The sequence below is a fragment of the Osmia lignaria genome, chromosome 2, assembly GCF_051020975.1.
Source record: "Osmia lignaria lignaria isolate PbOS001 chromosome 2, iyOsmLign1, whole genome shotgun sequence".
NCBI classification, from domain to species: Eukaryota; Metazoa; Arthropoda; class Insecta; order Hymenoptera; family Megachilidae; genus Osmia; species Osmia lignaria.
In genome coordinates this window covers 9,352,652-9,376,227 of record NC_135033.1, presented here as the reverse complement: position 1 = coordinate 9,376,227, position 23,576 = coordinate 9,352,652, and the positions used below count along the sequence as shown (strand labels likewise).

Genomic DNA, 23,576 nt, shown 5'->3' with positions numbered 1-23,576 from the left:
CAGAGAAGAACAAAGGGTGCTTACATTCGGAGTTTTGTTTGCATCAGGTATGGTGCTGCGCCATGCAGCTAACTCTTGCAAAAGAGTGGAAATCTATAAAAAACATCCATATTAGCGTATTCAAGAATCCATCGACATCCACTTTAGCATATACAAGAACCCATGGACTTCTATAAATAACTAAAACTTAAAACAAGAGGCGTGTTGTAACGAAGCTGACAAGGTAGATTATTTAGTTTTTTCTTCTATATTTATTTAAATATTTATTTCTATATTAGTTCTGAATTATACAACTTTAAATTTCCACCAATGGCAGTCGTCTTCCCATTTCGCCCAATCAGAATCGGCGTTATCGATGATGTGTGCATGTCTGACTCATTACGTCACTTCCTTCCGCAACTAAGAGGTGAGTGCACGCGTCTGTAACAAAGTGAGATCAAATTGTATTAAAATATTACATTAAACTGTGTATTAGGTACCAGAAGTACGAAAAACAGAAGGTAAATTTGAAGAGAAGTCAAGATTCATGTTTTCTGACATCAATTCCACGTGGTCTACAGAGAAGCTTAAGGTGAAACAGCAGCTGAATTACTTTTCTTTTATATCAATAATTTCTTGAATATTATTACATCTTTTTATGTTTTCAATACATTTTTTCTACAATTTATTGTTGTAAACTGATTTCTTAGTTTTTGACTATTTTGCCGGTATAGATATGAATTAAAATATTATTTTTCTCATTCACTCTGGTTTTATGTCGATAATTTTTTAAGTACTTCTAATAACATGTTTTTTCTACTTTTTTTCCTATATTTTGGTGCTTTAAGTTGAAAAAAAGTAATTTTGACTTTATTTCAATATGGCGTCGATAATTTTCAACGAAGCTTTATATTAGTGTTAAAGTTTCGAAGCAATTCGAAGTTTCTACCAACGGCTCTGATTGGTCATCCATTATGGCGTCCTCCCATTTCGACCAATCAGATTCGTCGGTTGGACGGTTAGTGAACAGAGTGTGGCGTAGTACTGCATTCCCCCCTCGAAGCTTCGACGGTTTTGCACGCGACTGCAACAGGTAAGCTTAAATCATCTTCAAATATTAAATTAAATTGCCTTTTGGGTGTTGGAAGTACAAAAAGCAGAAAGAAACGTCGAAGGGAAGTCTAGATTCTTGATTTTTTACATTAATTCGGCTGTTTGTTCAAAAATACGTGAGTTGAAAATTCTTGTTCTTGTCGCGAATTCACAATGAGACTGGAACAGCAGAATCTGAATTACTTTCCCTTTTATTTCGTTAATTTCTTAAACATTATTGAATGTGTTTGCTACTGTTTCCCATGATTTACTGTTTTGAATTGTTAAAACTTACAACCACGTGTCGATTTTAATAAGGCAGTTCAATAACCTCTTTCCTTGAGCATCGTAATATTACAAGATCTGTTCGTCTACCTGCTTCGGTATCGGCCGAACAATGCCGAATGTTACCGATTGGTCTTCGAGGGGTAGGAAGGTCTCGCCATTTGTCTCGCGACGTCGTGGTGATAAGACGTGTTGAGAACGTCCTTTCTTACGTGCCGGTAGTAGATAATAGGTACGCACAGCATATCTATTCAAATATTTTGCATAAATTATAAAGTTCGATCGTTTGTTAATCATAATTATATTGCTGTTGTTTAAATTTTAATTACATAAATTTGTATTTCTTATTTGTTACAGATATTTGGTTGGTATTGAAACATCGTCATGACACTTGATATTGGTTTGCAACAATTTCATAAAGAATTGGTAACATTTTGATTTATTGTAATCAATTGTTAATATTTATTATCACTTTTTTTGTTGAGTCGTTGTAAGCATTTTTAATAATTAATTGGTACTAAGGTCAAGGAAAAGAAGATTAGAGGAATTTTTTTTTATCGATTAATACAAAAGGGATCATTAATTTTTCATTTTATTAAATAATTTCGTGCAGTAATTTAATACATGTGTTTTAAATTAGAATAAAATTGAAACAATTTGTATTTTACTGCAGTCGATTGTTTCTCTTCTGCAATTATTAATTTAATTTTCATTATTTTAAACAATTTGTTTTTGTTAAATCATAGTAATTATATTATAATATACAGTTTTCGGTGCAAATTTAAATTGAAATAGAATCACGTTAATAAATCACATGCTGTTTAAGCATAATTAATTTTCGGACTTCATTTATTGAAAAGAATTTAGATAATTTATAAATCAGGACCTAATAGAATCTTTAACAATTTTTGGTATGCTTAGAACCTTAACAACGGAAATCCTCTACTTTAATAGAATAGTCTATTATCTTTATTACAAAATGATTTTCTATCGATGTAATATTCATTGAAATAATTACCAGCAGTTATTTAAAACATTTCATTTCAATCTAGGATCAATATTCAGTTTTAACAACATTTGTGTTCGTTGAAGATATTTTACGAACACAGATATTTTCATTTACAAGTCATTAATAACCATACAACAGTATTTCCCTAACCAACACTCAATAGAAAGAATGTTGTTTTTGTATACATATTTCCACCCATCCCCAACCTCCATGCTAATCTTTTCTTCCAGGAATTGTTGTGGCCGCGCGCAAGGCGGTCGGTAGAGTCAGTGTTTGTACGTACATACTTTCAATGTTTTGATTTTGTCAAGGGTGAACTGGCCCTGAATAGAGTTGCGTTTATACAATTAGGAATCACGCGAAAGTAGAGTCAGTGTTTGCTGCGTAATATAAAATATTTTCTAGAGCATCGCGGCTCTGATTTACTTTTTTCCATCGCGAAAGTAGAGTCTACAATTGTTCGCCGAAAATTATTCACGGTCGCGTTACTAGTACTTTATATCTATATTTTTATTTTTAATTTTTTTTTTTAATTGTTCGATATATCCGGTATTAGAGTTAGTGCACCACTGAAGAGGAGTCTTGGGCGATGCTCCGCAAGGAAAGAGTGTAAGTATCTTATTACTTTATTCAATTGCTTTTAATTAAAATAGAATAATTTACAATTTCAAAACTTGATAATTGACAGTTTTTTTTAAACTGCTAATACTTTATAAAATCGAAACTTATATATAATTTTATTAGAATAAAAACTGATAATTTGCAAAATTAACCGTAATTCTTTTTTGTTTTGTTACAGATGAATTTTTTGATTTTGCCGAGTTGCTGGACATCCCGATGGCTTTCTTCACGACTTCCGTCTTGGTACGTCACTTAATTGCTTTTTATTAAAATAGAATAATTTACAATTTTAACACTTGATAATTGAGATTTCTTATTAATTGCTAATATTTTATAAAATTCAATTTCATATATAATTTTATTAGAATAAAAATTTATAATTTTCAAAATTAACCGTAATTCTTCTTTTTTTGTTACAGATGAATTTCTTCACGACTTCCGTCTTCTCCTACAAGGCAGCTTCCTACCTGGTGTTTGACTGTCGGAAGAAGAGTATATCTGCGAACGGTGAGTCGCATGTTTTATGGTTCCTCCAGTGCCCATTCATGTCGTAGGACGAATGGTCCGAATCGACACGGGTTACTGGTTGTATACGTGGTTGACGAGCATAGTGACCATGGGTATGATTATACATACCCATGAGTAGTAACATTTTTATTGTGTTTCATTTCATTTAACTTAGGCTAGGTCTTCTTGCACTCCGCGTTTTAATATCATTTCAATTCCACATATTCCAATAGATATTTATGAAATATATGAATACTTTTAAATGATACAATTTTATAATAAAATGTGGAATATGAAGTATTTTAATATAGAAAGAATTTTCTTTATTTTTTCTTTAACGAAGAAGTCAGACACCGTCTGATTTAGTTATTGCAAAGATTCAAATTGATATAATATTGGTAATATAATATGTATACTGGAGATACATATTAATGATTCCTTTACTCTTAAATTTAGTTACATTTTGTACATTGTAAATTCAAATATAGTTTGAGAATTTTTTACAAGTAGTAAAATCTCATTCATTCTAAATCGAAATTTAGCTTATTTACACGTTCATAAAAAATTGAACAATTTATGTGCAAGAAGACAATTCGTGACGGGTAGATTTCCAAGTCAGAGTGATCTATTTCAACACATTTTGCGTATTCTTGAAAAGTTACTCTGAGGAGGGAGTCGCCCGAGGATGTTTTAATTATTTTAATTTTCATAATAAATCCTTTTTTCATTGCAAAGAATTCTTAATCAGTCATTTTGCTTTTAATAAAATATCAAATTCAATTTTGACATTAAATTCCTTTTTATTAGAGTTTTGCCTTTATTAAATTAGTGTTGCGAGAAATTTCCGACGCGAGAGTAAATATGACGATGCACTGACTAGTATTCGGTGGGAATCCTTTTGGTTTTTAATTTCAATCCCATGTATTATTTAATTAATCAAATTAGTTACAAGGATTCCGCGGCATAAGACCGTGAACACCATCTCTGGGAGATATACCCATGCATTACTAGGCCTTTGCAGGCGCAGCTTTAGAATACGGAACATATGAAAATATGTTACCATATTCTAAACTGTAGTCCTTTTGTCTATACTATGGGCGTCCGTCAATCTGACACCGTTGGATGCAACGTGTTGGACGGGCGGGTAGCGCTCTTAGCGAAGGGGTGCATCCTGTCCTGGCGTTACGACGTCCAGGCGGGGTGGGTGGTATGTAGCGTCTGGCGCAAGTCTAGGGGGCGTGAGACCCTTCGTTGCCAGCTGATATTAGCAGTGCACCATGTTTGCGTCATAGTTGCTCTATTATACTTTTCTGTATTTGTTATTAAAGCTTTATATTTACAAAGTCGAGTCACTTTTATTAAAATAGTGAAATATTAGCCCGTTAGATGTTTGTGTACTAATCATGTTTCTAGATCAGGATTTTCAGGTTTAACCCCTTCCGTGTTTATTGCCAAAGCCCATTCACGTGCCCAGGTGCTACTTGGATGGGTAGAGGCAATGGGCACGATGACCTAGTTCATAAGAATAATAATTAATAAGCGGCTGGCATTGTGTTAGTATATCGTGCACGACGTAATCTCCACATATGGTGTGTGTGTTTTTAGGCTGTGGAATTGCGTCGGTTTAATAACTTTTTCATTTAACTTTTAATTTGAAATAATATTTTATTCAACAAGATGTACGATGAAAGTACAAACCAAATATTATTACCATTACTGTTACTATATTGCCATTACTATTACCAAGATTATTACCATTATTATGAAATATTCTATACCAAAGCAGTTAATTAAATTTTTTAATTATCATTATACGCAATGATTGCTAGCCTTGCCAGACGATTTCAGTGAAAAATGGTACGTACCGTAGAGTGTGATGTGAGATGAAACTCGGGTGACGGAGGCGTCCCGGGACGTTCTCTCTAGTTTAGGCTTTTGCGCCCGGGTGGAGTGTACGGGGGTCGTGGAATGAATTTTTGTGAGAATGTGATTTTGCCCTTTTTAAATATAGCGTTAGGTAGGTAGGTAGTATACCTTCTGGTGTGTGTGATAGATTGTAAGTAGGTAGGGCCGGGACAGGTTGTCACAGTCTCTTGGTCGGGTAGGCGCGATTTCGCGTGATCAACCTGTATCTGGAATATATTTGAAGAATTGACGATACTATCGATACGAACGGAGTATGTCGTTCGCCTTCGATTCTATCTGTACAATTTTTCAAATTTTTCGCGACTTCATAAGTCGCACAAGTTCTGCTCGAGCACGGCACGTGTGCACGAACAACGATTTATATAAAGTCCTTTTTCGTCCACGTGTCAATTAGAGTTTCGCGATTTTTCTTTTTTGTTGATTGCTTTTTTTTTGTTTTGCGAATTTGCAAGTCTCGAGCTTTAGATATAAGTTTCAGGTGGGTGGACCGCCCGAAGAAAGAAAAGGCTATATGCCGAAGCGCCCCGACAAACTGTCTTTCAAGAGGGGAACTACTAATGATTTTGCATCCTTTTGGAAAAAAGGATGGGAAATCATTATCGTTACTACTTTGTCACTGTGCTCGCCTGTAGTTGTAGTTTTGTAATTTCAGGACAAGAGGGGGCCCGTGACCCCCATGATTTTGGGCAAATCGCGTTTTCAATTTAGTGTTGCGAATATTGACCACGGTTCAATTTAGTGTTGCGAATGAATATCGATCACGGTTCAATTTAATGTTGCGTGTGCATGATTATCGCGATTTTCATTTAGTGTTGCGAACTTTAAGTATCGCGTTTCTTTCTTGCATTGCTTTAAAATAGAATTTAACTTTTCTATGTTAATTGCTTTAAGATTTTTGAAAGTTTTGCTTTTTAATGTTGATTGCTTTAGTGTTGCGAGTAAAAAATTCACGGTTTGAGAATCCCCCTTTTTTGCATTTTAATTGCATGTCTATTAAAGATAGCGTTGCGAATGATATTAGCGCGATTGTTTCCCAGTGTTGCGACTTATAAATACGCGGTTGCTTTGCATTAGTTTATAGAGTTCCCTGCTAATTAGTGTTGCAGTAATGAATATTCGCGTTTTGCATTAGAGTTGCGATATATGATGAAATGCCCAAAAACGATCCAGTGGAGTTGCCATGGTCCATAAGGCAACTATGGACCAGCTGCCGTGATACAGCCTTGGATTGGCTGTACCCCTTTTTTAGATTAGTGTTGCGTCTTACAAAATTCGGTAGATTTTACTAGTGTTGCGTTACAGTTCGCGTTTTCTCTTTTTTTCTTTTTTTCAGCTTAGTGTTGCGTATAATGGAGCAGCCTTCACGCGTACGCTTTTGTACATATTATATAATTAATGAAATTAGTGTTGCGAGTAAAAAATTCACGGTTTGAGAATCCCCTTTTCTGTATTTTAATTGCATGTCTGTTAAAGATAGCGTTGCGAATGACATTAGCGCGATTGTTTCCCAGTGTTGCGACTTATAAATACGCGATTGCTTTGCATTAGTTCATAGAGTTCCCTGCTAATTAGTGTTGCGGTAATGAATATTCGCGGTTTGCATTAGACATGCCCAAAAACGATCCAGTGGAGTTGCCATGGTCCATAAGGCAAATATGGACCAGCTGCCGTGGTACAGCCTTGGATTGGCTGTACCCCTTTTTTAGATTAGTGTTGCGTCTTACAAAATTCGGTAGATTTGAGTAGCGTTGCGTTACAGTTCGCGTTTTTTCTTCTTTTCTTTTTTTCAGCTTAGCGTTGCGCATAATGGAGCAGCCTTCACGCGTACGCTTTTGTACATATTATATAATTAATGAAATTAGTGTTGCGAATGAATTCGCGATTGTTATTAAATTTTTTACTTTTTTGCATTTATTAAATTAGTGGAAGTAACTATGACTAACATTCGGTGGGAATCCATTGCTAGGCAAGGATTCCGCGGCATAAGACCGTGAACACCATCTCTGGGAGATATACCCATGCATTACTAGGCCTTTGCAGGCGCAGTTTTAGAATACGGAACATATGAAAATATGTTACCATATTCTAAACTGTAGTCCTTTTGTCTATACTATGGGCGTCCGTCAATCTGACACCGTTGGATGCAACGTGTTGGACGGGCGGGTAGCGCTCTTAGCGAAGGGGTGCATCCTGTCCTGGCGTTACGACGTCCAGGCGGGGTGGGTGGTATGTAGCGTCTGGCGTAAGTCTAGGGGGCGTGAAACCCTTCGTTGCCAGCCGATGTTTTGTCATAGTTCAGAATGTTTGCAATTTTAAAATTAGTGTTGCGTGTGATTTCGGTTTGTTTTATAGGGTTTGCTTAGGGATTGCTCTTATGGGCAGTCAAACTTTTCTTTTCAGGTTCCCCTGTACCATCCCTCCCACTGCCACGCCCCCATTCTTTTTTCTTCCCATTTTTTAATTTTGAAAATTTTGAGCATTCGGTTATTGGAAATACTGTTAAATAATATATGAATTTAATTTTTCAGAATATTATTAGATATGATAAAGTTTTAAAGAGAACTTTATTCAAAGTTTTTTTTAAAATGGAAATTCATTTTATTTTTTGATAATTGGTGATAATTTATTTCAAGGAATATTTGTTCATTCGAGATAGCTTATTAAAATTTTATTTTACTTTATTTAAACAAAAGTAGTGGATAATTGTTGTTCGAGTTGTTCAGTTTTAATTTTTGATCGCGATGTTTCGTTTCATGCTTACGGAGAAGCTAATTAAATTACTTTTATAAATTTTCAAATTCTTTTCCTGAAAAGCAAAGTCCTCTTGCGATTTTCTTTTCAGTTTTTCCATTTACAATAAATTTGCATTGAAAGGTGTATTGAATAATATAATGCAATAAAGTCAAGTAGAGTCATGGCTGTATGTACGTATATTGCAGTAAAAGATAGTTGTTTCAATTAAAATATCGTGTACTGTTTGTTAACAAATGAACGAATGTTAAATACTATAAAATGATAAACAATTAATCCTTTTAAATCAAATCACTTAATGAGTGACGATATATTTTTCTAAATCTTTTTTTTTCTTTATTTTGGTACCGAAATTGAATTGATGTTCCTTCTTTTTATTGGAAATATGAGTCATTAACAATGACTCTGATTTTTGTGAAATTTTGTGTGTACTAATGCATCTTCTTTCTAGCTATTAAACTTTTTGTTTTGATATGGATTCAATTAATAAGTTTCTGTTGCAGAGAAATATCTCAGGACGTATTTTGGTAATTAATCCTTTTTAGTTTGTTTCAAGAAGTATTCTGGTATTAAGGTAATACGAGTCTTAGTATGTTTGAAAATTGTATCTAATCCTGTTCGTATTAAGGTAATATCCGCCTTATTATTTTTGAAAATTGTATCTAATCTTTCGTAGTTTCTTTCAGGAAGTATTCTGGTGAGGACGACAAATCAACAAATTCAACACATATTTATTTATGTACAGCCCTTTAAATTTTTATATAAACACGTTGTAAGTTTATGGTTTTGTAGAATGATTATATCTTAATGACTTTATGGTCATTAAGTATAATCGTCAAACACTGCAGTGTTTAATTAGGAAGCGTTAGATTTAAGCGAATTTTTAATATAATTACGAGCGCTCGTTTAGTTAGGCATTCTTAGTAATATAAGTATGTAGGATAAATATGCAATTGCATATTTATTAATTACAGATCTGTAATAAAAGTCAAAATTAAAAAATATTGAGATAGGAATAAAAATCAAAAATCTACGTAAATATATGTATAGATAAGTAGATAGGTAGGTAGTGAATAAAAATAATGCTCCTTTTGATGTTCGTTTGCATAACAGTCAAAAACGTTTTGCAAATGTGCATCAAGAGGATGATGGTATTGAATAAAAATAAAAATTTGCATAAATGGAGGGTGGATGGGATGAGGTAGGGCGGGTCTCCACCCGCAGCAACCTCCTCGTGGTGAGACCTGGGCAATCGTTATTATTTGATGACTAATTAATAACTGCACCATTATTTCTATGGTATATTTATTAATTATGCAGCAAATAATACGAGCGAATTGGCTGCGAGTTTTGTTGCTTGCTTTTCTATTTTATTTCTGCTTTTTTTTTCAGCAACTGTGCCTTTGAGGTGTCGAGAATTAAGTGTAAGAACATCTGTGGTAAAGTGTGCAATTACAAAATATAATTTTACGAAAAGGTAATTATGCTGGACGGTATTGTTCAATTATAGTACAATAGAACGTGATAATATATTAGTACAAACGGTAATGGAGCTGTATAACTTACCGACGCATGTCACATAGGAATCTATGTTTCTTGTATATGCTAACCTGGTTGTCGTTTACACATTTCTTCTCTTTTGTAATAGAACTCGTATAATAGTGGTAAAGCGGGATCTTCGAATATTTTTTGCCATTTTTATTTAATAAATCTTCATCTGTTCGACAGTACAATTTAATATTATAATACTTATCATCATTCGTTACCGTTCAATTCTCATTATACACCGATCGTGTTATAAATGAAAAATTATTTCATTCCTATAATACTTCAATTATTTGTACTTAACGGAGTAAGTTACTTTGCGAAAGAAAAATTGTAAAAAAAAAAAAAAATGCTTACGATAACAAAGATACGAACTGATGCGTGACTAGAACGCGGTTAATATAATCGAGTCTTAGAGATATACATTTGACTTTGAATCCATCGGTTTCATAAATTCGATGCGATCGATTAGTTTCCTTTTTAATCTAAGGGTAATATAAATTGTAGGTGTATAACAAAACATCAGGCACAATAGTCTTCTTTTCTATAAGGTTCGATGTCGCACAGAGATATGAAATCATATACTTTCTGTAATCGAAGGGGACGGACTTTTCTTCGCGTTACTATAACGTCGTGTTACCGACTTTTGTTCAGTAGTTTTAAATCGATGAAATACCGGCGAACTTTCCCTTGGACTTCCGCTAATGTCATCAAAGTCCCAGCTAGCAAAATGTTCTTCAAATAATTCTTCAAGTTTCTTCGACAACGTCTCGATCGTTTTCACTCGGTCATGATCGTTCTAGAACGAAATTGATTCGTTAGTAATTAGACTAATTAATTGATTGTATTTGTAAAAAGTCAACGAACCTTATGGTATAATCTTGAATTATAAACGATACGACGGAAGTCTCTAACTGCGTGTTCTACTTTATGATAGATCCGATTCTTCAGTTTGTACTCGACAGTTTCGAGAAACATCGGACTTTTGATAACTTTACAATAGTCTTCGATCTAAAGGGTTTCATCAATATTTTAGCATATTTAATTAAACATAGATAGAGCGTTGTACGAATGAACTAACTGTGTGCGCAGAAGAAAGATCGTTGTTTCTGGAAGATGGACACTTGAAAATTTCTGCCTCCTCCATTTGCCAAACCGCTTGATGGATCATTTCTAGCTTACTCAGAGCAAGAGGGCTAAGGCTCTGTTTTCTCTTCGAACTGTACCATACAGACCAACCTCGATCGCTTTTTCCATCTAAGAATTCAATATACTCGGCATTCTCTTTTTTTCTACCGTGTTTCATGCCAATTACAGATTTGGATGTTTCTTGGGGATCATCGATATTACAATTTCTCGTCGTCTTTTTCCCAGGAAATTTGCACAGTTTGTTGTGCAACAGACGGTAGGATTTTTCCAAATCTTTTCGTTGACATTTGCGCGCAGATATTGCCGACGCATTAGCGATATTTAATTTTCCTTTTTTGCTAAATTCTTTCTTCTCTGTGAAGGATGCGCTCAAGGAAGTGCAACGTCTTACAGTCTCGGAATAAGTGGCTTTTCCAGTGATTCGATCGCTTTTCTCCGATGTTTTCATTCGATCGCTGGTCACTGAACTTTGTTTCAAGCAAGTAGTTTCTTCCACGTTTTTGATCATTGTTATTGCGTTTACATCGCCATTGGTCATCGATGAAACCGCTGCGGTTTGCTCGTTTTCCGTCACCGAACTGTTCGACGATTCCGAGCTATGTCGTTTGGTGGTATTTTTTCGTCGTTTCTGTTTGTTCGCCATACTAACGTTGTTCAAAGTTCTAATTAACCACGAGTCCGTTTTTACGTTCATTTTACTAGAACCTGTTAACGGGCAGCTGCATAAAATATTGCGATATTTAATGCTGGAAGAACGGAAGTGTTTTCTTGTATAGGTCATCGAATTTATGTTATAATTTTTCTCAAGTGTGTTTTAAGAGTTTGATACAACATTTCCCGGTGAAAATCTTTATTATCACGTAATGCTCTGTTTCCTTTCGCATCTATCGATTCAATATTCAATATTAATAAAGATAATATTTTTTGAAATTTCCGTCCTTCTAGTATTAAAACAATTAGATGGCGTTAATGTTACTTGACGCGTAGGGAAGTGAAAAAGAAATACTTTATAAAAGAATTCGGTGGTTCTGTTTAAGTAATATCTTCGAAATGGTCAGTGATATCGATAAATATTCAAGTGAATGGAAATCTTTACACGATTGATTCGATATCATCAACAGTTTCGAAAATATTCTCACGAATACTTGATATTTTCTACGATTATAATTTTTACCATTTTTATTTTCAGAAGACCGAGAAATCTCGTTGATACTCGTGTTGGGAGAAAGACGATAAGTTGATTCGGACTCGTCCTCGGACGCTTCGTAACTTGAAACACCGCCGCAAACATCTTTGTCATCTTTCACAGTTTTCGCGAAGGTTTCTTTTAATTTTTCTTGGTTGCGCGTTAGCTGCGACGTCGAGTCGCCGTTATCATTTTCTTTTATACGTTCCGGTTCCTCGCTAACGTCAGTCAACTGGCTTTCTTTCTTCTTCGAATCAGTATCTTTTTTCACGTTTAATGCTTCCAAGAGAATTTCAGCGGAAGCACATGCCGCTTTCCAAGTGACATCCTCGGATACGGTGTAATTGGTGGTATCGGGACGTTTCAAAATTCTAGGCGAATTATCGAGAGAAAATGCAGACGAGGGGACGATAGGACTGGCCGGAAAGGGTAGTTTCGTTATTGTACCCGTGGAACTGGTGGTGGTAACGGATGTTGCGATGGATCGAGGCAAAGGTGTCGACGATGTAGCCGCGCAATATGTCTTTTCTTTATTGCTGTAATGATTCCGATGATTAGCGGAAGATTCGCCGACCGCGTTTCGTGAATTGTCCAAACGACGATTCGATCTTCTCTGATGCCTTTTCTTTGGAACGTTGTAACTTCCTGGTTTCATGTACACTCGAACGTCCTCGGAGCTGTCGTATTCTTCCGGAACTTGCTGTACTTGGATCCGGTTATTGATCAGATTATAAGCGTTCCACGGTGCCGTTTGAATGCTTTGCATATTTTGTAACGTTTGGAATTGACAATTGGCATCGATTTGTAATTGTCTGATACAATTACCAAGGTCCTTTGACGTTTCGTGACGAGCGGCTGTTCGCGAGGTTACATTTTCCATATTCCCATCGGCGAGATTCATAAACGACATTTGACGATTATCAGAATTTCTTATACTGGCGAACCACGCGGACAGATTGGCAGTCATCTCCTCGGACGATTTTTCCGGTACACTTGGCTCAATCTGACTGAGCAACGTCATTTTATCTTTTGGAACTGCTGCTAATTGCAGTTGACTGGTCGACGATTTACCAACGTAAATTAAATCCATATTCCCTTTGCTTCCGTGATTCTGATCGATATTCTTCGAATGTTTGTGACCATAATCTACCGTGTAAGAAGGAGAAATGGCATAATTGGGATAAAAATGTTCGGCCTCGTTATTCGAGGTAAAATACATTGATTGCTGGCTAATCGAAGGGTTCAGAAACGACGATTCCATCTTTGATAAACATTTCTGGGCATAACTGGACTCGTAATTTTCATCCAGTTGTCGTTGTTGTAATCGAAAAATGGAATCGACATTCTCCCGTGGCGACGAACCGTTTTCACCCAGTTCTTCCTTCTTATCCTTAAACGTCCACTGCCTGGATGGCTCCTGGTTACTTTCCGTCAGAACTTTGCTTCTCAGGTGAAAAAATTCCGCGTTCAATGATTGCGCGGACGTGTCGGTCTTTGCGCTGGACGGATTTCCTCTCGAACGAAATCTACCGTTCGATTGAGTTCCAGATTCCACGTGCCCTGGGAAAATATCACCCACGGATTTCGTGCTGTCTATTGTCGTTACATTCTCATTGTCAGTAATAGTCCACTTACTTCGCAATTTTGTTTCTTTCTCAGACGACTGTCTCGGTTGATTAACGTTGTACTGGCCGAAATTTCGCAGACTTCCGCTTCTCGGCAACTGAGCGACATTGAACGGCGGGTCTTGATCGTTCCTTTTGTTAACCGATTCTTGTTTCATGCCCGAAGACGGATCAAACAAGTCGTGGTTCGTGTAAACTGAAACGTCACCTGGAAAAGAGGTTCCAAATGATTCTGGTTTTTGCTCGACCGTAGAAGTATCACCGTTCTCTTCGAGTTTCATAAACGTTTGGACAATCTGATTAAGCAGCTCGTGCGTGTTCTCTTCCCATTGTTGAAAGCATCTAATCAATTCGCAATTGAGCTTGTCGTCTAAACTCGGATAATGTTGCTTGTTTAAATAATTGTCGAGGATAAGCCAACCGTTACTGATTCGTAACAAGGCGTTTATCAGATCGCTGACGAATACACGATCCCCGGCGAAGATCGGAAAGCACGTCGATGATTTCGTAACAGCCGTTTTAGTGGCGGTGGAAAGGTTTCTTAGCCAACCGAATTTTGGATTAATTTTGCAATTATTATTTAAAACGACCTCGGCTTCCGTGCATCCCCAGTAAATAACTTTTCGCAACAATTCTGGGTACTGGGCTCGATCGATGTTTGCTCCATCCGTTTGCACGGCTTTCGACGTGCTGGTTCCGTAATCCACGCAAAAATCGGTAAACCATGTGTTTTTGTTCGAAATAGTGTCACCAGCGCCATTGAACAACGGTGCCGAATCGGATTTATCATTCTTCGTTTCATCTTTACCGATGTCGTTGGAAGATGTGTTGCAAAGCGCCGAGACCATTTTCTCAGCTTCGATGGTGAAATCGAAGCTGGCAGAAGATTCGTCGGAATAATGTTCTTCTTGGGTTTTCGTAGGTACATTTGGAACAGCTTTCTCTAAAGGGTACGCCGTGGTTTCTGGTTTTGCGTCATTCGCACTTGGCTTTATGTCCAATAAATTATTAGCAGACGAGGTGGTCGGTTGCGATGACCATTCACTGTAACTCTCTACAGCTATTGATGGAATTTGAGAATCGTTCACTGCTGGTAATCGGTTTTTACCGCATTTAAATGTTGCGATGTCGAAGGTGGCGGAGGTGGTCGCAGATTTATCTCTTTGCAGATTTCCAAAGACCAAGTTCACCGGAGGATTGGGAAAGATTTGATTCGATTGAGACGTTTGAACCGGGCTCGTGATTTGATTCGAATAATTTGCTGGGGATGCGTAAGGATTCGGGTTATGAAATTGATACAGCGGATTGGTATTGATGGTTTGCAAGTTGCAAGTGTTTGTGGATGAAACATTGTAATAGGAACCATGTGACAGTTGTTCCTGTTGCTGTTGCTGTTGTCGATCTTGGAGTAGGCAAAATGTTTGAACATCTGGAGACTTGAAGTAAGCTTGTGGTACTAAAGTGATTCCAGAATTGTACTGATCCCCAGAAAAGGAACCATGGGTGTAGGTTGAGGAGGCAATTAAAAACGAGGCAGTTGGTGCAGGCACCGGAGCAGTATTTGTTGTTTGATCAAACAGAACCAAAGACTTCGGGTTGTAGGATAGTTGTTGCTGAATATGTTGCTGTTGTTGCTGACAATATTCTGGATTTCGTACGAGTTTATTCTTGGGTGGCCATCTGCTGCTTTTGCCTATATTCATGGATGGGTTTGTACGAGAATCTTAGAAAACTGAAATCATTATTTAAAATAAATATAACATATTCGATACTACAATCAGTAGAAATATTTTCCTTTAATTTTTCAAAATAGAAGGATTCTAACTATTGTTTTTAGAGGTGAATTATATAATATATGGAGATTATATAAAAAGAAACGTATTTACACCTTGTATGTGTAAAGGAACAGGAGTAGTCAATGCAGCATTACGACGTGCTCCTGAATAAATACAAGACGGATGCAAACTAGTTCCACATGGTTGAAGAGTCAATGTTGGATTAGGGATAGGACCGTAAAGAATTTGTTGCTGTTGTTGTTGCGGATGTACAATGGGCGAGGGTGTTGACGTAGGTGGAACGGCTGATTGTATAGACGATCGGTTATGTCGTGTAGCTGTTGGGTGCATGATCCATCTAACGCCAACTTAAAAATAATCTTCTTTCTCTTTGGACCTATTTAGCTCCTAATTGAAGATTGAAATAAAATTGTAACAGATGCTCTTAACAAATGGAATGAATCTAGGCACATGCCATGTTAGTTGACATGTTATTAACCTAAGCACATTATTTATTTATATCTTATTTTCTATACAGATATAAGGAATAGCTTTAACTTTACCTGATATCCGAATAGTTATTCACTCTTCTTGAATAAACCATTTGCGTTTTATTGTGCGAGCAACAAGGCAAATGAGGAGAAAATAATTGACAAACCGGAAGACTGTATGTACGATACGATTTAAAATAGGTAAAATGAGTTTAAATAAATATTTTACGTAGAAAATTGGAAGAAAGGGAAAGATTTGAATAATTAACAAATGGAATTGCTATTAAATTAAGGAACACGTAGTTGATCCACAACTTCTTAAAAATCACTTCACCCTGTTTCTCGGTTTAATGAATGTACACGTTAGCATTTTCTTGCTCGGCGTTTTCTGTACTTTTCTTTCACGGAAAATCGGATCAAAATTTCATGTAAATCAGAAGCGGTGAAACACTTATGTACATACTGAAGGGCGAATGATAATGTATGGAATGAAAAAGTCAACGAACACCGTGAAGAAAAATGGCAGATAACTAGTTATTGACTTGAAACAAAAATTTTCTGTCTGGAACAATGAAACGAGAAAAAAAAATTTGACGTACGGTTAAAGCATTTTTCTCTACGGTGAATGAATTTTTAATACAAACGTTAATTACGTACAAGAAAACTAATTAAGAAATTATAATTACTCAGCGACTATTTAATTTCTTATGACTTATAAAAAATTCTACCTTACAGTTTAAACAATGGGATGAAGGAAAATTAATAGACGCGTTAGTTTCCGCAACGACAACCCTGATATATTTTCCTCGCTTTGCAAAAACATTTCATACAGATGTTCTTTTTCCCATTCTTTCGCGAACGTTGTCACAACATATTGACTTTTAACAAGTTGCGTAATTGTTACTTGTGTGTTATATCATTCTTAAGCTCTACGCAAAAAATTGTCGAGTGAACACAATGCGACTGTTGTCACACCTTCAGCACCCTATATTGGAGTTTCTCAAGAAGAATTATGCATGATCAAGGAGTGCTCGCCAAGCTGTTCGACGTATCGCAAAAAGTACCAAAAATTGTACCGTTCCTGAATACCTGTACAATTGGAAAAAGATTCTGGAAGAATTTCAGAATAAATATCGAGCAGAGAAATCAATTCTATGCCAAATTGTTCGATATTTTTTTTTTTTTCTTTGAAAAACAATCTATGGGAAACGATTTGATCGTATATCCACCATCAAGATTCGAAAAGAGAGTGATAATGAATTGAATTTTCTTCCATAGTGAGTTGAGTTCAAAATGAACAGGCAATCAGGAACAGTGTGCACGTTTTATCTCTAGAACTACGATAATGTTTAACCAATGGACAAGAGGAAGCCACTGCACTGTCTCTAGAATTTCCTTTCAACATTCCTTCTCATATTCGCCAACGTTTTGTTTACCGATAGATAACGCAAGAATATTTGGCCGCTTCAACAACGATTTTTTCACTTTGAAATTTTTGTTACCCGATACCAGAGATTAGGTTGTACTTTCTTTGACAATGAGAGACTCGTTCCGTTATCCATCCGTATACTTCTGTTTCTCGAAGAACGCGAAGTCGAAGCTGCCTGTAGGTAGGTACTAACAATCTCGAACCCATCTCTTCGTAGACTGTTCGTTAATAGGTTTAATTTCCTTGAAACTAATTACGAATGAATGCTAGTAAAACAGTGCCGAGTACACAGGACAGGATTAATGATTTCGGCGGCAGGATGTTCGGTGTCGCCGTATTGCAATAATCATCCAAACACGAGCACACCTCTTGACGGCCACCGAAACCGCTTCGTTGATAACATCGTTTCTTGTAATTCGATTCGTCCCATCCGCAGCCTCTTATAATTCGAGTATCAGGTGGTACTGTTTCGAATAACATTAAAATAAGGTAAATTGACATTTTCTTTAAATTGTCTCAAGATCAATGAAATAACTTACGTCCGTTAACGCTAAACTCAATCACTTGCTTGATCTTTCTGCACATCGTGTATTTAGCACCGTCTTTGAGATCGGCGCAATCTTTCTTCAGGGCATCAGGAGGGACATCATCAGCGCATCGGCTGTCAGTGTGACTGTTACAAAGGTAACATTTTATCGCGTTTATACCTGAAAAATCACAAATAATAAACAATTATTAATATTTCCAGCATCGATCAGACTTTAAAGGGGAAATACAATGAAGAATCATTAATATTAAAATTTTCTTTCAGTTTCGTCAGTATGTATATTATTCGAAGCACGAGGCTGTGACCATTATTGGCTGACTGATAAGAGGGGTCAGCGTGAGACGAAGATAATACGACGATCAATCGTTTTATTCTAAAGAGTCGTACGTGTTTAAATTATTCTTACGTGTTTAAATGTAACAGTTTGCAATTGTATGATTAGTTATCACTGTCTATATACAACTATCTACATATATAGGTTAAATTTTATTTTTCAATTAACAGGTGCTGCACCTGTTTGTTTTAAAAAGTACTCGTATTTTAAAATAATTAGTTTGATGAAATACAAATGGAACTTTGTAGAGATGTTTGTTGCCCCGTGAAACAGAAAGTTCATCGTCCTCGAGACCCTAACTGATATAAAAATCAATGCAGCTACCTGCCCTAGAAAAGCGTAACCACAATAAGTTGACTGCTTGTCCGCGCATTCTAATCTTGTTTCCACGATCATTCACCGTTCCAAACATGACATAATATAAAAACATAAATGTTTTCACTGCAACAGAAACACGTGCAATAGCAGCATAGTACAAACTGTAGAATAATAGATTTTTGTTTTAAAGCTTTTGTGTTTTATATTAAACATGAGAGTAATGTTGGGAAGATGGATTGAAGATAGAAAATATTATTGGCTTAAATTCTAGATGTTGAAACGTTCTTTTAATAATAAATGAAAAAGAAAGGCGATTCACGGTTCGGTCAAAATTTAGTGCAGACGTAATTCTTGTGCGCATAGCTCATCGCCATTGATTTTGGACGTGTCTACGTCGAGAATCACGTTCCCTTCAATCATTTTCATTTTTCGAAACACTTGTTTTTTTGGATTATTTCATTCCGAAGATTGCCTGTATTAACACTTGCGTTTGAACAATTTTAAAAAGTATTTAGTTCTTTTTATTTCAATCAAATAATTTAAATGGGCAATTTTTTGTAAACAGATAAGAAATGTGACCCAAATTCACGATAACACAATGAAACGAAATAGCATTAATCGTTGGTAGAAAGAATACTCGATATTAATCAATATACCTTGTAGCACGATTCAATCAATTCTCACACACCGTTAGGATCAAATTAACCGTAAATGAAAATCCAATAATTTCTGAAGGAAACGTTCTGTTTAGAAGAAATCTATTACAAGATACACGAAGAATATTTGGAAAAGTATCGGAATAGCGCAGAAGGATTAACGAGGGTGGTAAAGGGATGGTAAATGAGGCAAAGTAGGTTTAAACGCAGGACGCGGAGGATCGATAAGGAAGTCTGGTTAAACCGCCCTAATTGTTGAACCAAGCACACTCTAGGCATAACGGGTAGACGCTTACCACAAAAACTGAAAATGACCAGGAGGCACAAGACGAGGACGAGTGAATGTCTCATGTTGGTATCGGTTATCCTTCCACGTCCCTCAACGATCAAACTCCGTTCCTCTCGCGGTCACCGTGGTAGCTTTACACGCGACCCGTACGCCGCTCGGCCAGTCGAAACCGGAAGTTAGAGAAAGAGAGAGAAAGCGGCTAGATCAAGGGTTGACGAGGCCAACCATTCGGCCCCGACAGCTGCTGAAGCACTGTTCACGGTGGCCGTTTGACGACACGGTTTCAGCGCAAGTCCGCAACCAAGGCGACGATGCTCGCAGCACTGGCAGAACCATGAATATGTACGTGACTGCGCTCGAAGAACATCCGTGGTCGGCAAAGAGGTGGCGAGAGGACAGGAAAAACCGACTGAACTGTTCGTTACGAATAATCCAAGGCCCAAACGATCTAACCACGACCGAGGGAAAGTTTCGTACGTGGATCGTGATTCTGATATACTCGTCCTTAATCGTTGCTCGTTTTCCACCCTTAGGGAAATCAATATTTTTCACCGACCAATCGAGAAGGGATGGCCATCAATTCATTTATTATCGTGGTTCAGTGATTCTGGATCTCTTGAAAAATATACTTTAATCATCTGAATGAAGGATAATTTGGTCACAATTACTTTTGAAAATACGAGTCACTCGAATGCAAATTGTAACATAGAATACATGCAACTGGTGATGTAGAAACATTATAATTAATTGAAATCAAAATTCAACAAGACCAGAGTGATAGCAGTCATAGACGATTTGAAAATTTCCTATGGATTCTGTTAAAACCAGTGCATCCTGTTGTCCCAGAGCTTCAGACGTTAGGAATTAATTTTACAATTAATTTACAACTTAATTTATAAAAGAAACTTTAGGTAGGATTGTTTTGACGGATAAAGCAGGGCTTCAAGTTAAATAGGGAAGGCCGTGGGCGGTACGAAGAGCTTTATGCTCAAATAGAGCGTAAAGTGGTGGTTTGGAACACTCTAAGTGGATAATATCCCTTTTCCTGTGACACACTGAACGTCATGAAATGTCATGGAAGCTAGTGTAATAAGTTGCACGCGAACAATACGGAAAGGAATGTGGAAGATATCCTTCCATGTTGCTATTAGGCCTATCATATCATGTGCCCCAGTTCTTATTTTTCCCTTTAATTCGTAACAGAGAGAGAAAGAGTATTTGCAACAGTCTTTTTCCTTTTCCATTCATAACAGTAAAGAAGTATCTTTCCATTACTATATGATGTTACTGTATCATTAAATGTTGCATTTATACGGCTGTATAAAAAAATCTTGATTCGACAGAGAAACAGAAAATGTATTCGTCTCTGTTGAAAATTATATTTGGGATATAATTTTCACTATGCGTTACTTATCATGTGTTTAACATGTTTAGCAACATACCGTGTCCCTGACACATCTTTGACGATTATGTTCTACACGGTAAATATTTCGTTCTTTCTTAACACGAAGAATTAACGTTACAAGTACATTGTAATTATACGTAACAAATGTTTAGTTAATTAATTATTGATTCCAGAAACAGTTTCGATAGAAGCGAAATAATATAAAAGCGTGTTGCGTATAAAATATAACATTAACCTTGAATGGTTGAGTAGAGTTATCTTGTAAATGGATAGCGGTCTGAGTAAATGAGATATAAAGTATAGAGTTCCATTTAAAGAAGTGACGATGACATTGAAATGTTTAACAAGCCTCCACTTCCGGTACCGGCACATGCATCAGGTGATGCTCTAATAAAAATTTTTTTTTGACTATTACCACTTTAAAGCTATAGCTTGTCCCAATTGCACGGGACACCCTGAATAAATTGCAGGATAGCTAACTGAACAGTTCAATGACACTCGAGCGTTCGATTTCAGACGAGAATTTAGGGACTAATTATTTCGTGAATTACCAAAATCGAAACCTATCGATTTTATTTGTTACGTTCATACTGGAATAGTATTTTGTAAGTTTATAAAACGGAGGACGTAACAAATTGTTAGATTGTATTAATTGTTTTTATTGAACGTCAGTCAAGCTTATCAGCAATTTTTCTAACACATAAATCAAGTAATATATTTAATTATGTGAATACAGAGAGAGGAAGGAAATTTTTCATTGTAATGAACGATTCATTTGTAAAGGTATTATAACCTAACTTACCAGACACGATGATTATTTTTATTAATTATAATATACATCATTATGTTTTAGAGATTAAAAGAAGAATTGTATCAAGGTACCTGAAGTTATGATTTATTTCCACGAACAAAATTACTATTTCATACAATCGGTTGGTGTTAATGCTGCACATATGTTTTCCACCTTTTTAATCAGGAAGTTTAAACATAAATGTAAAACAAATTGATGATGCAAATGAAACTAAATGCGCTACGAGTATTATTACTTTTGTTTCTATTTCAAAGAGGTAAGTTCCATGAAGCAAATGCACTTATCTTTCGTTGATAAAGAAGGATGTGTTGATGTTAACTGTTAATGAAGTAGATAGTAAATAAATGCGGTAAATTTTAATTATTCTTTGTGAATATAAAAGTAAATAAAACAGAAGCATTTAGAGAGTCAGTTATCAAATTCATTGGAATTTGATCTTGCACGAATTTAAGAATAAAGTTAAGAGTCTAATTGTTTATTATTGTTACTATGAACAAGAAGAATCGAAAGCTACCAAATGTTATCAGTGTGAAAGTAGAAAGGACCAAGATTGTACCGTCGACAAGGTAGATATGAAACATTTGAAGACGTGTCCACTGTCTAAACCGTTTTGTCGTAAAGCTGTATACATATGTAAGTTGAAACGTTTAAAAAGATTGAATTTTCAGAAAATTAAATTTTCAAGTTTGATTTACAGATCACTTCATGAACTCCCGGGAATACGTAACTGTGCGTGAATGTGCGAAATGGCGAAATACCGATAAGGAATGTTACAGAGGGCGTTATACGCGTGACACTTATCAGTTGGTCTGCGAATGCAAAGGAGTAGGATGCAATCGGTCAACTAGATACTCATCGAGCGATATCATTTTTCTTTATATTTTCTGTCCAATAATTGTTCTTTTTGTTTTAACTCCCACGTGACCTAAGCTTAGACGAGGGAAAACTTTCCCAGAAGATATGATCTGTTGCGTGTGAAATATAAAATGATCCAGTATACATATATGTTAAAAAAACGTTAATAAGATTTCGGAAGCAAGAAGTATCAGGCAGAAATAATTTTTCTAATAAAAAAGAAAAAGATTATGTAAAATCTAAAGGCTAGTTTGTGTATTTGAAATATTAGGTACCATTGATTCTTGGCGTTCAGCCAATAGAAGCTTTTATATTAGATGAAAACGAGTGAGATAAGTACCAATTGAATAAAAATGAGCATCAGAAAGGTATGATGAATTAGAAGCAACTTCTTGAAATTTAAAGAAACAGTATTATTTATAAAATATAAAAATAACACGAGGATTGTATTGCTTTAGGATGAAGTTGAAAATCGACGGGGGCACTCGGTTATTCCCATTGATTTCATGGTAAATTATCGAGAACAAACGATATCCCAACTGACCAACAACGTTATTCTTATTATTATGTTCACTCGCTGGAACTTTCCAGGGAACCCATTTCGTGGGTGTTGTCGGCTGATTTATCAACAAGAGAAAACTTTCTTGGTCCTATAATGTCCTCCGCGATACGAAATTCCTTTCAAGCACAGGACATTTCTCTTATTTGAACCCACCTTCATATTCGTTGATATACACGCACTTGATCGAGTTCTAAATTAACTGTTCGATTGCAAAAGGGTATTCAGGCTTCTCCGATATCTTCTAATCTTCTTCTAGTATCCCTAATATTTTTATTGTGTCAAAATAGAAACGCGTTTCAGAATTTTCCTGACGCCTCGCAAAAATGATCGTACGTTAATCTTCCAACGGCGTATAAAAAGGTTATCAAAACGTAGATCTCGTAAAATATTCGTATTGAGTGACAGATGATAAATGTAACAGGCGACTGG

At 36.0% G+C, this 23,576-nt stretch overlaps 2 protein-coding genes and 2 long non-coding RNA genes across 8 annotated transcripts; 2 read left to right on the top strand and 2 right to left on the bottom strand.

Annotated features, from left to right (window-relative positions):
• Positions 1-32: 32 nt before the first annotated feature.
• On the top strand, positions 33-700 carry LOC117608621 (uncharacterized). 2 transcript variants are annotated; one of them, XR_004582386.2, is made up of 3 exons: positions 33-223; positions 317-406; positions 476-700. It is a non-coding gene; the product is annotated as an uncharacterized LOC117608621 (long non-coding RNA). The 2 variants fall into 2 exon arrangements; XR_013062922.1 differs by having other exon boundaries at positions 279-406.
• A 9,084-nt stretch (positions 701-9,784) lies between these two features.
• Positions 9,785-16,576, bottom strand: LOC117607070 (uncharacterized). 4 transcript variants are annotated; one of them, XM_034330283.2, is made up of 7 exons: positions 16,014-16,576; positions 15,564-15,858; positions 13,686-15,368; positions 12,039-13,610; positions 10,797-11,569; positions 10,583-10,726; positions 9,788-10,514 (listed from the first exon to the last, which is right to left on the bottom strand). In XM_034330283.2, exons 2-7 carry the CDS (start codon positions 15,799-15,801, stop codon positions 10,293-10,295), a joined length of 4,632 nt encoding a protein of 1,543 aa, XP_034186174.2. In that variant the 5' UTR covers positions 15,802-15,858; positions 16,014-16,576; the 3' UTR covers positions 9,788-10,292. The 4 variants fall into 4 exon arrangements, with proteins under 4 accessions (XP_034186177.2, XP_034186173.2, XP_034186174.2 ...); XM_034330284.2 differs by having other exon boundaries at positions 9,790-10,514; positions 12,039-13,196; positions 13,413-15,368; XM_034330282.2 differs by having other exon boundaries at positions 9,786-10,514; positions 12,039-15,368.
• Positions 16,577-17,379: 803 nt separating this feature from the next.
• Positions 17,380-19,813, bottom strand: LOC117607089 (uncharacterized). Its single transcript, XM_034330351.2, has 3 exons — positions 19,522-19,813; positions 17,910-18,077; positions 17,380-17,834 (listed from the first exon to the last, which is right to left on the bottom strand). The coding sequence occupies exons 1-3, from the start codon at positions 19,574-19,576 to the stop codon at positions 17,620-17,622; spliced, it is 438 nt and encodes a 145-aa protein (XP_034186242.1). The 5' UTR covers positions 19,577-19,813; the 3' UTR covers positions 17,380-17,619.
• A 109-nt stretch (positions 19,814-19,922) lies between these two features.
• Positions 19,923-22,363, top strand: LOC117607094 (uncharacterized). Its single transcript, XR_004582129.2, has 3 exons — positions 19,923-21,702; positions 21,773-21,986; positions 22,232-22,363. It is a non-coding gene; the product is annotated as an uncharacterized LOC117607094 (long non-coding RNA).
• Positions 22,364-23,576: the final 1,213 nt, after the last annotated feature.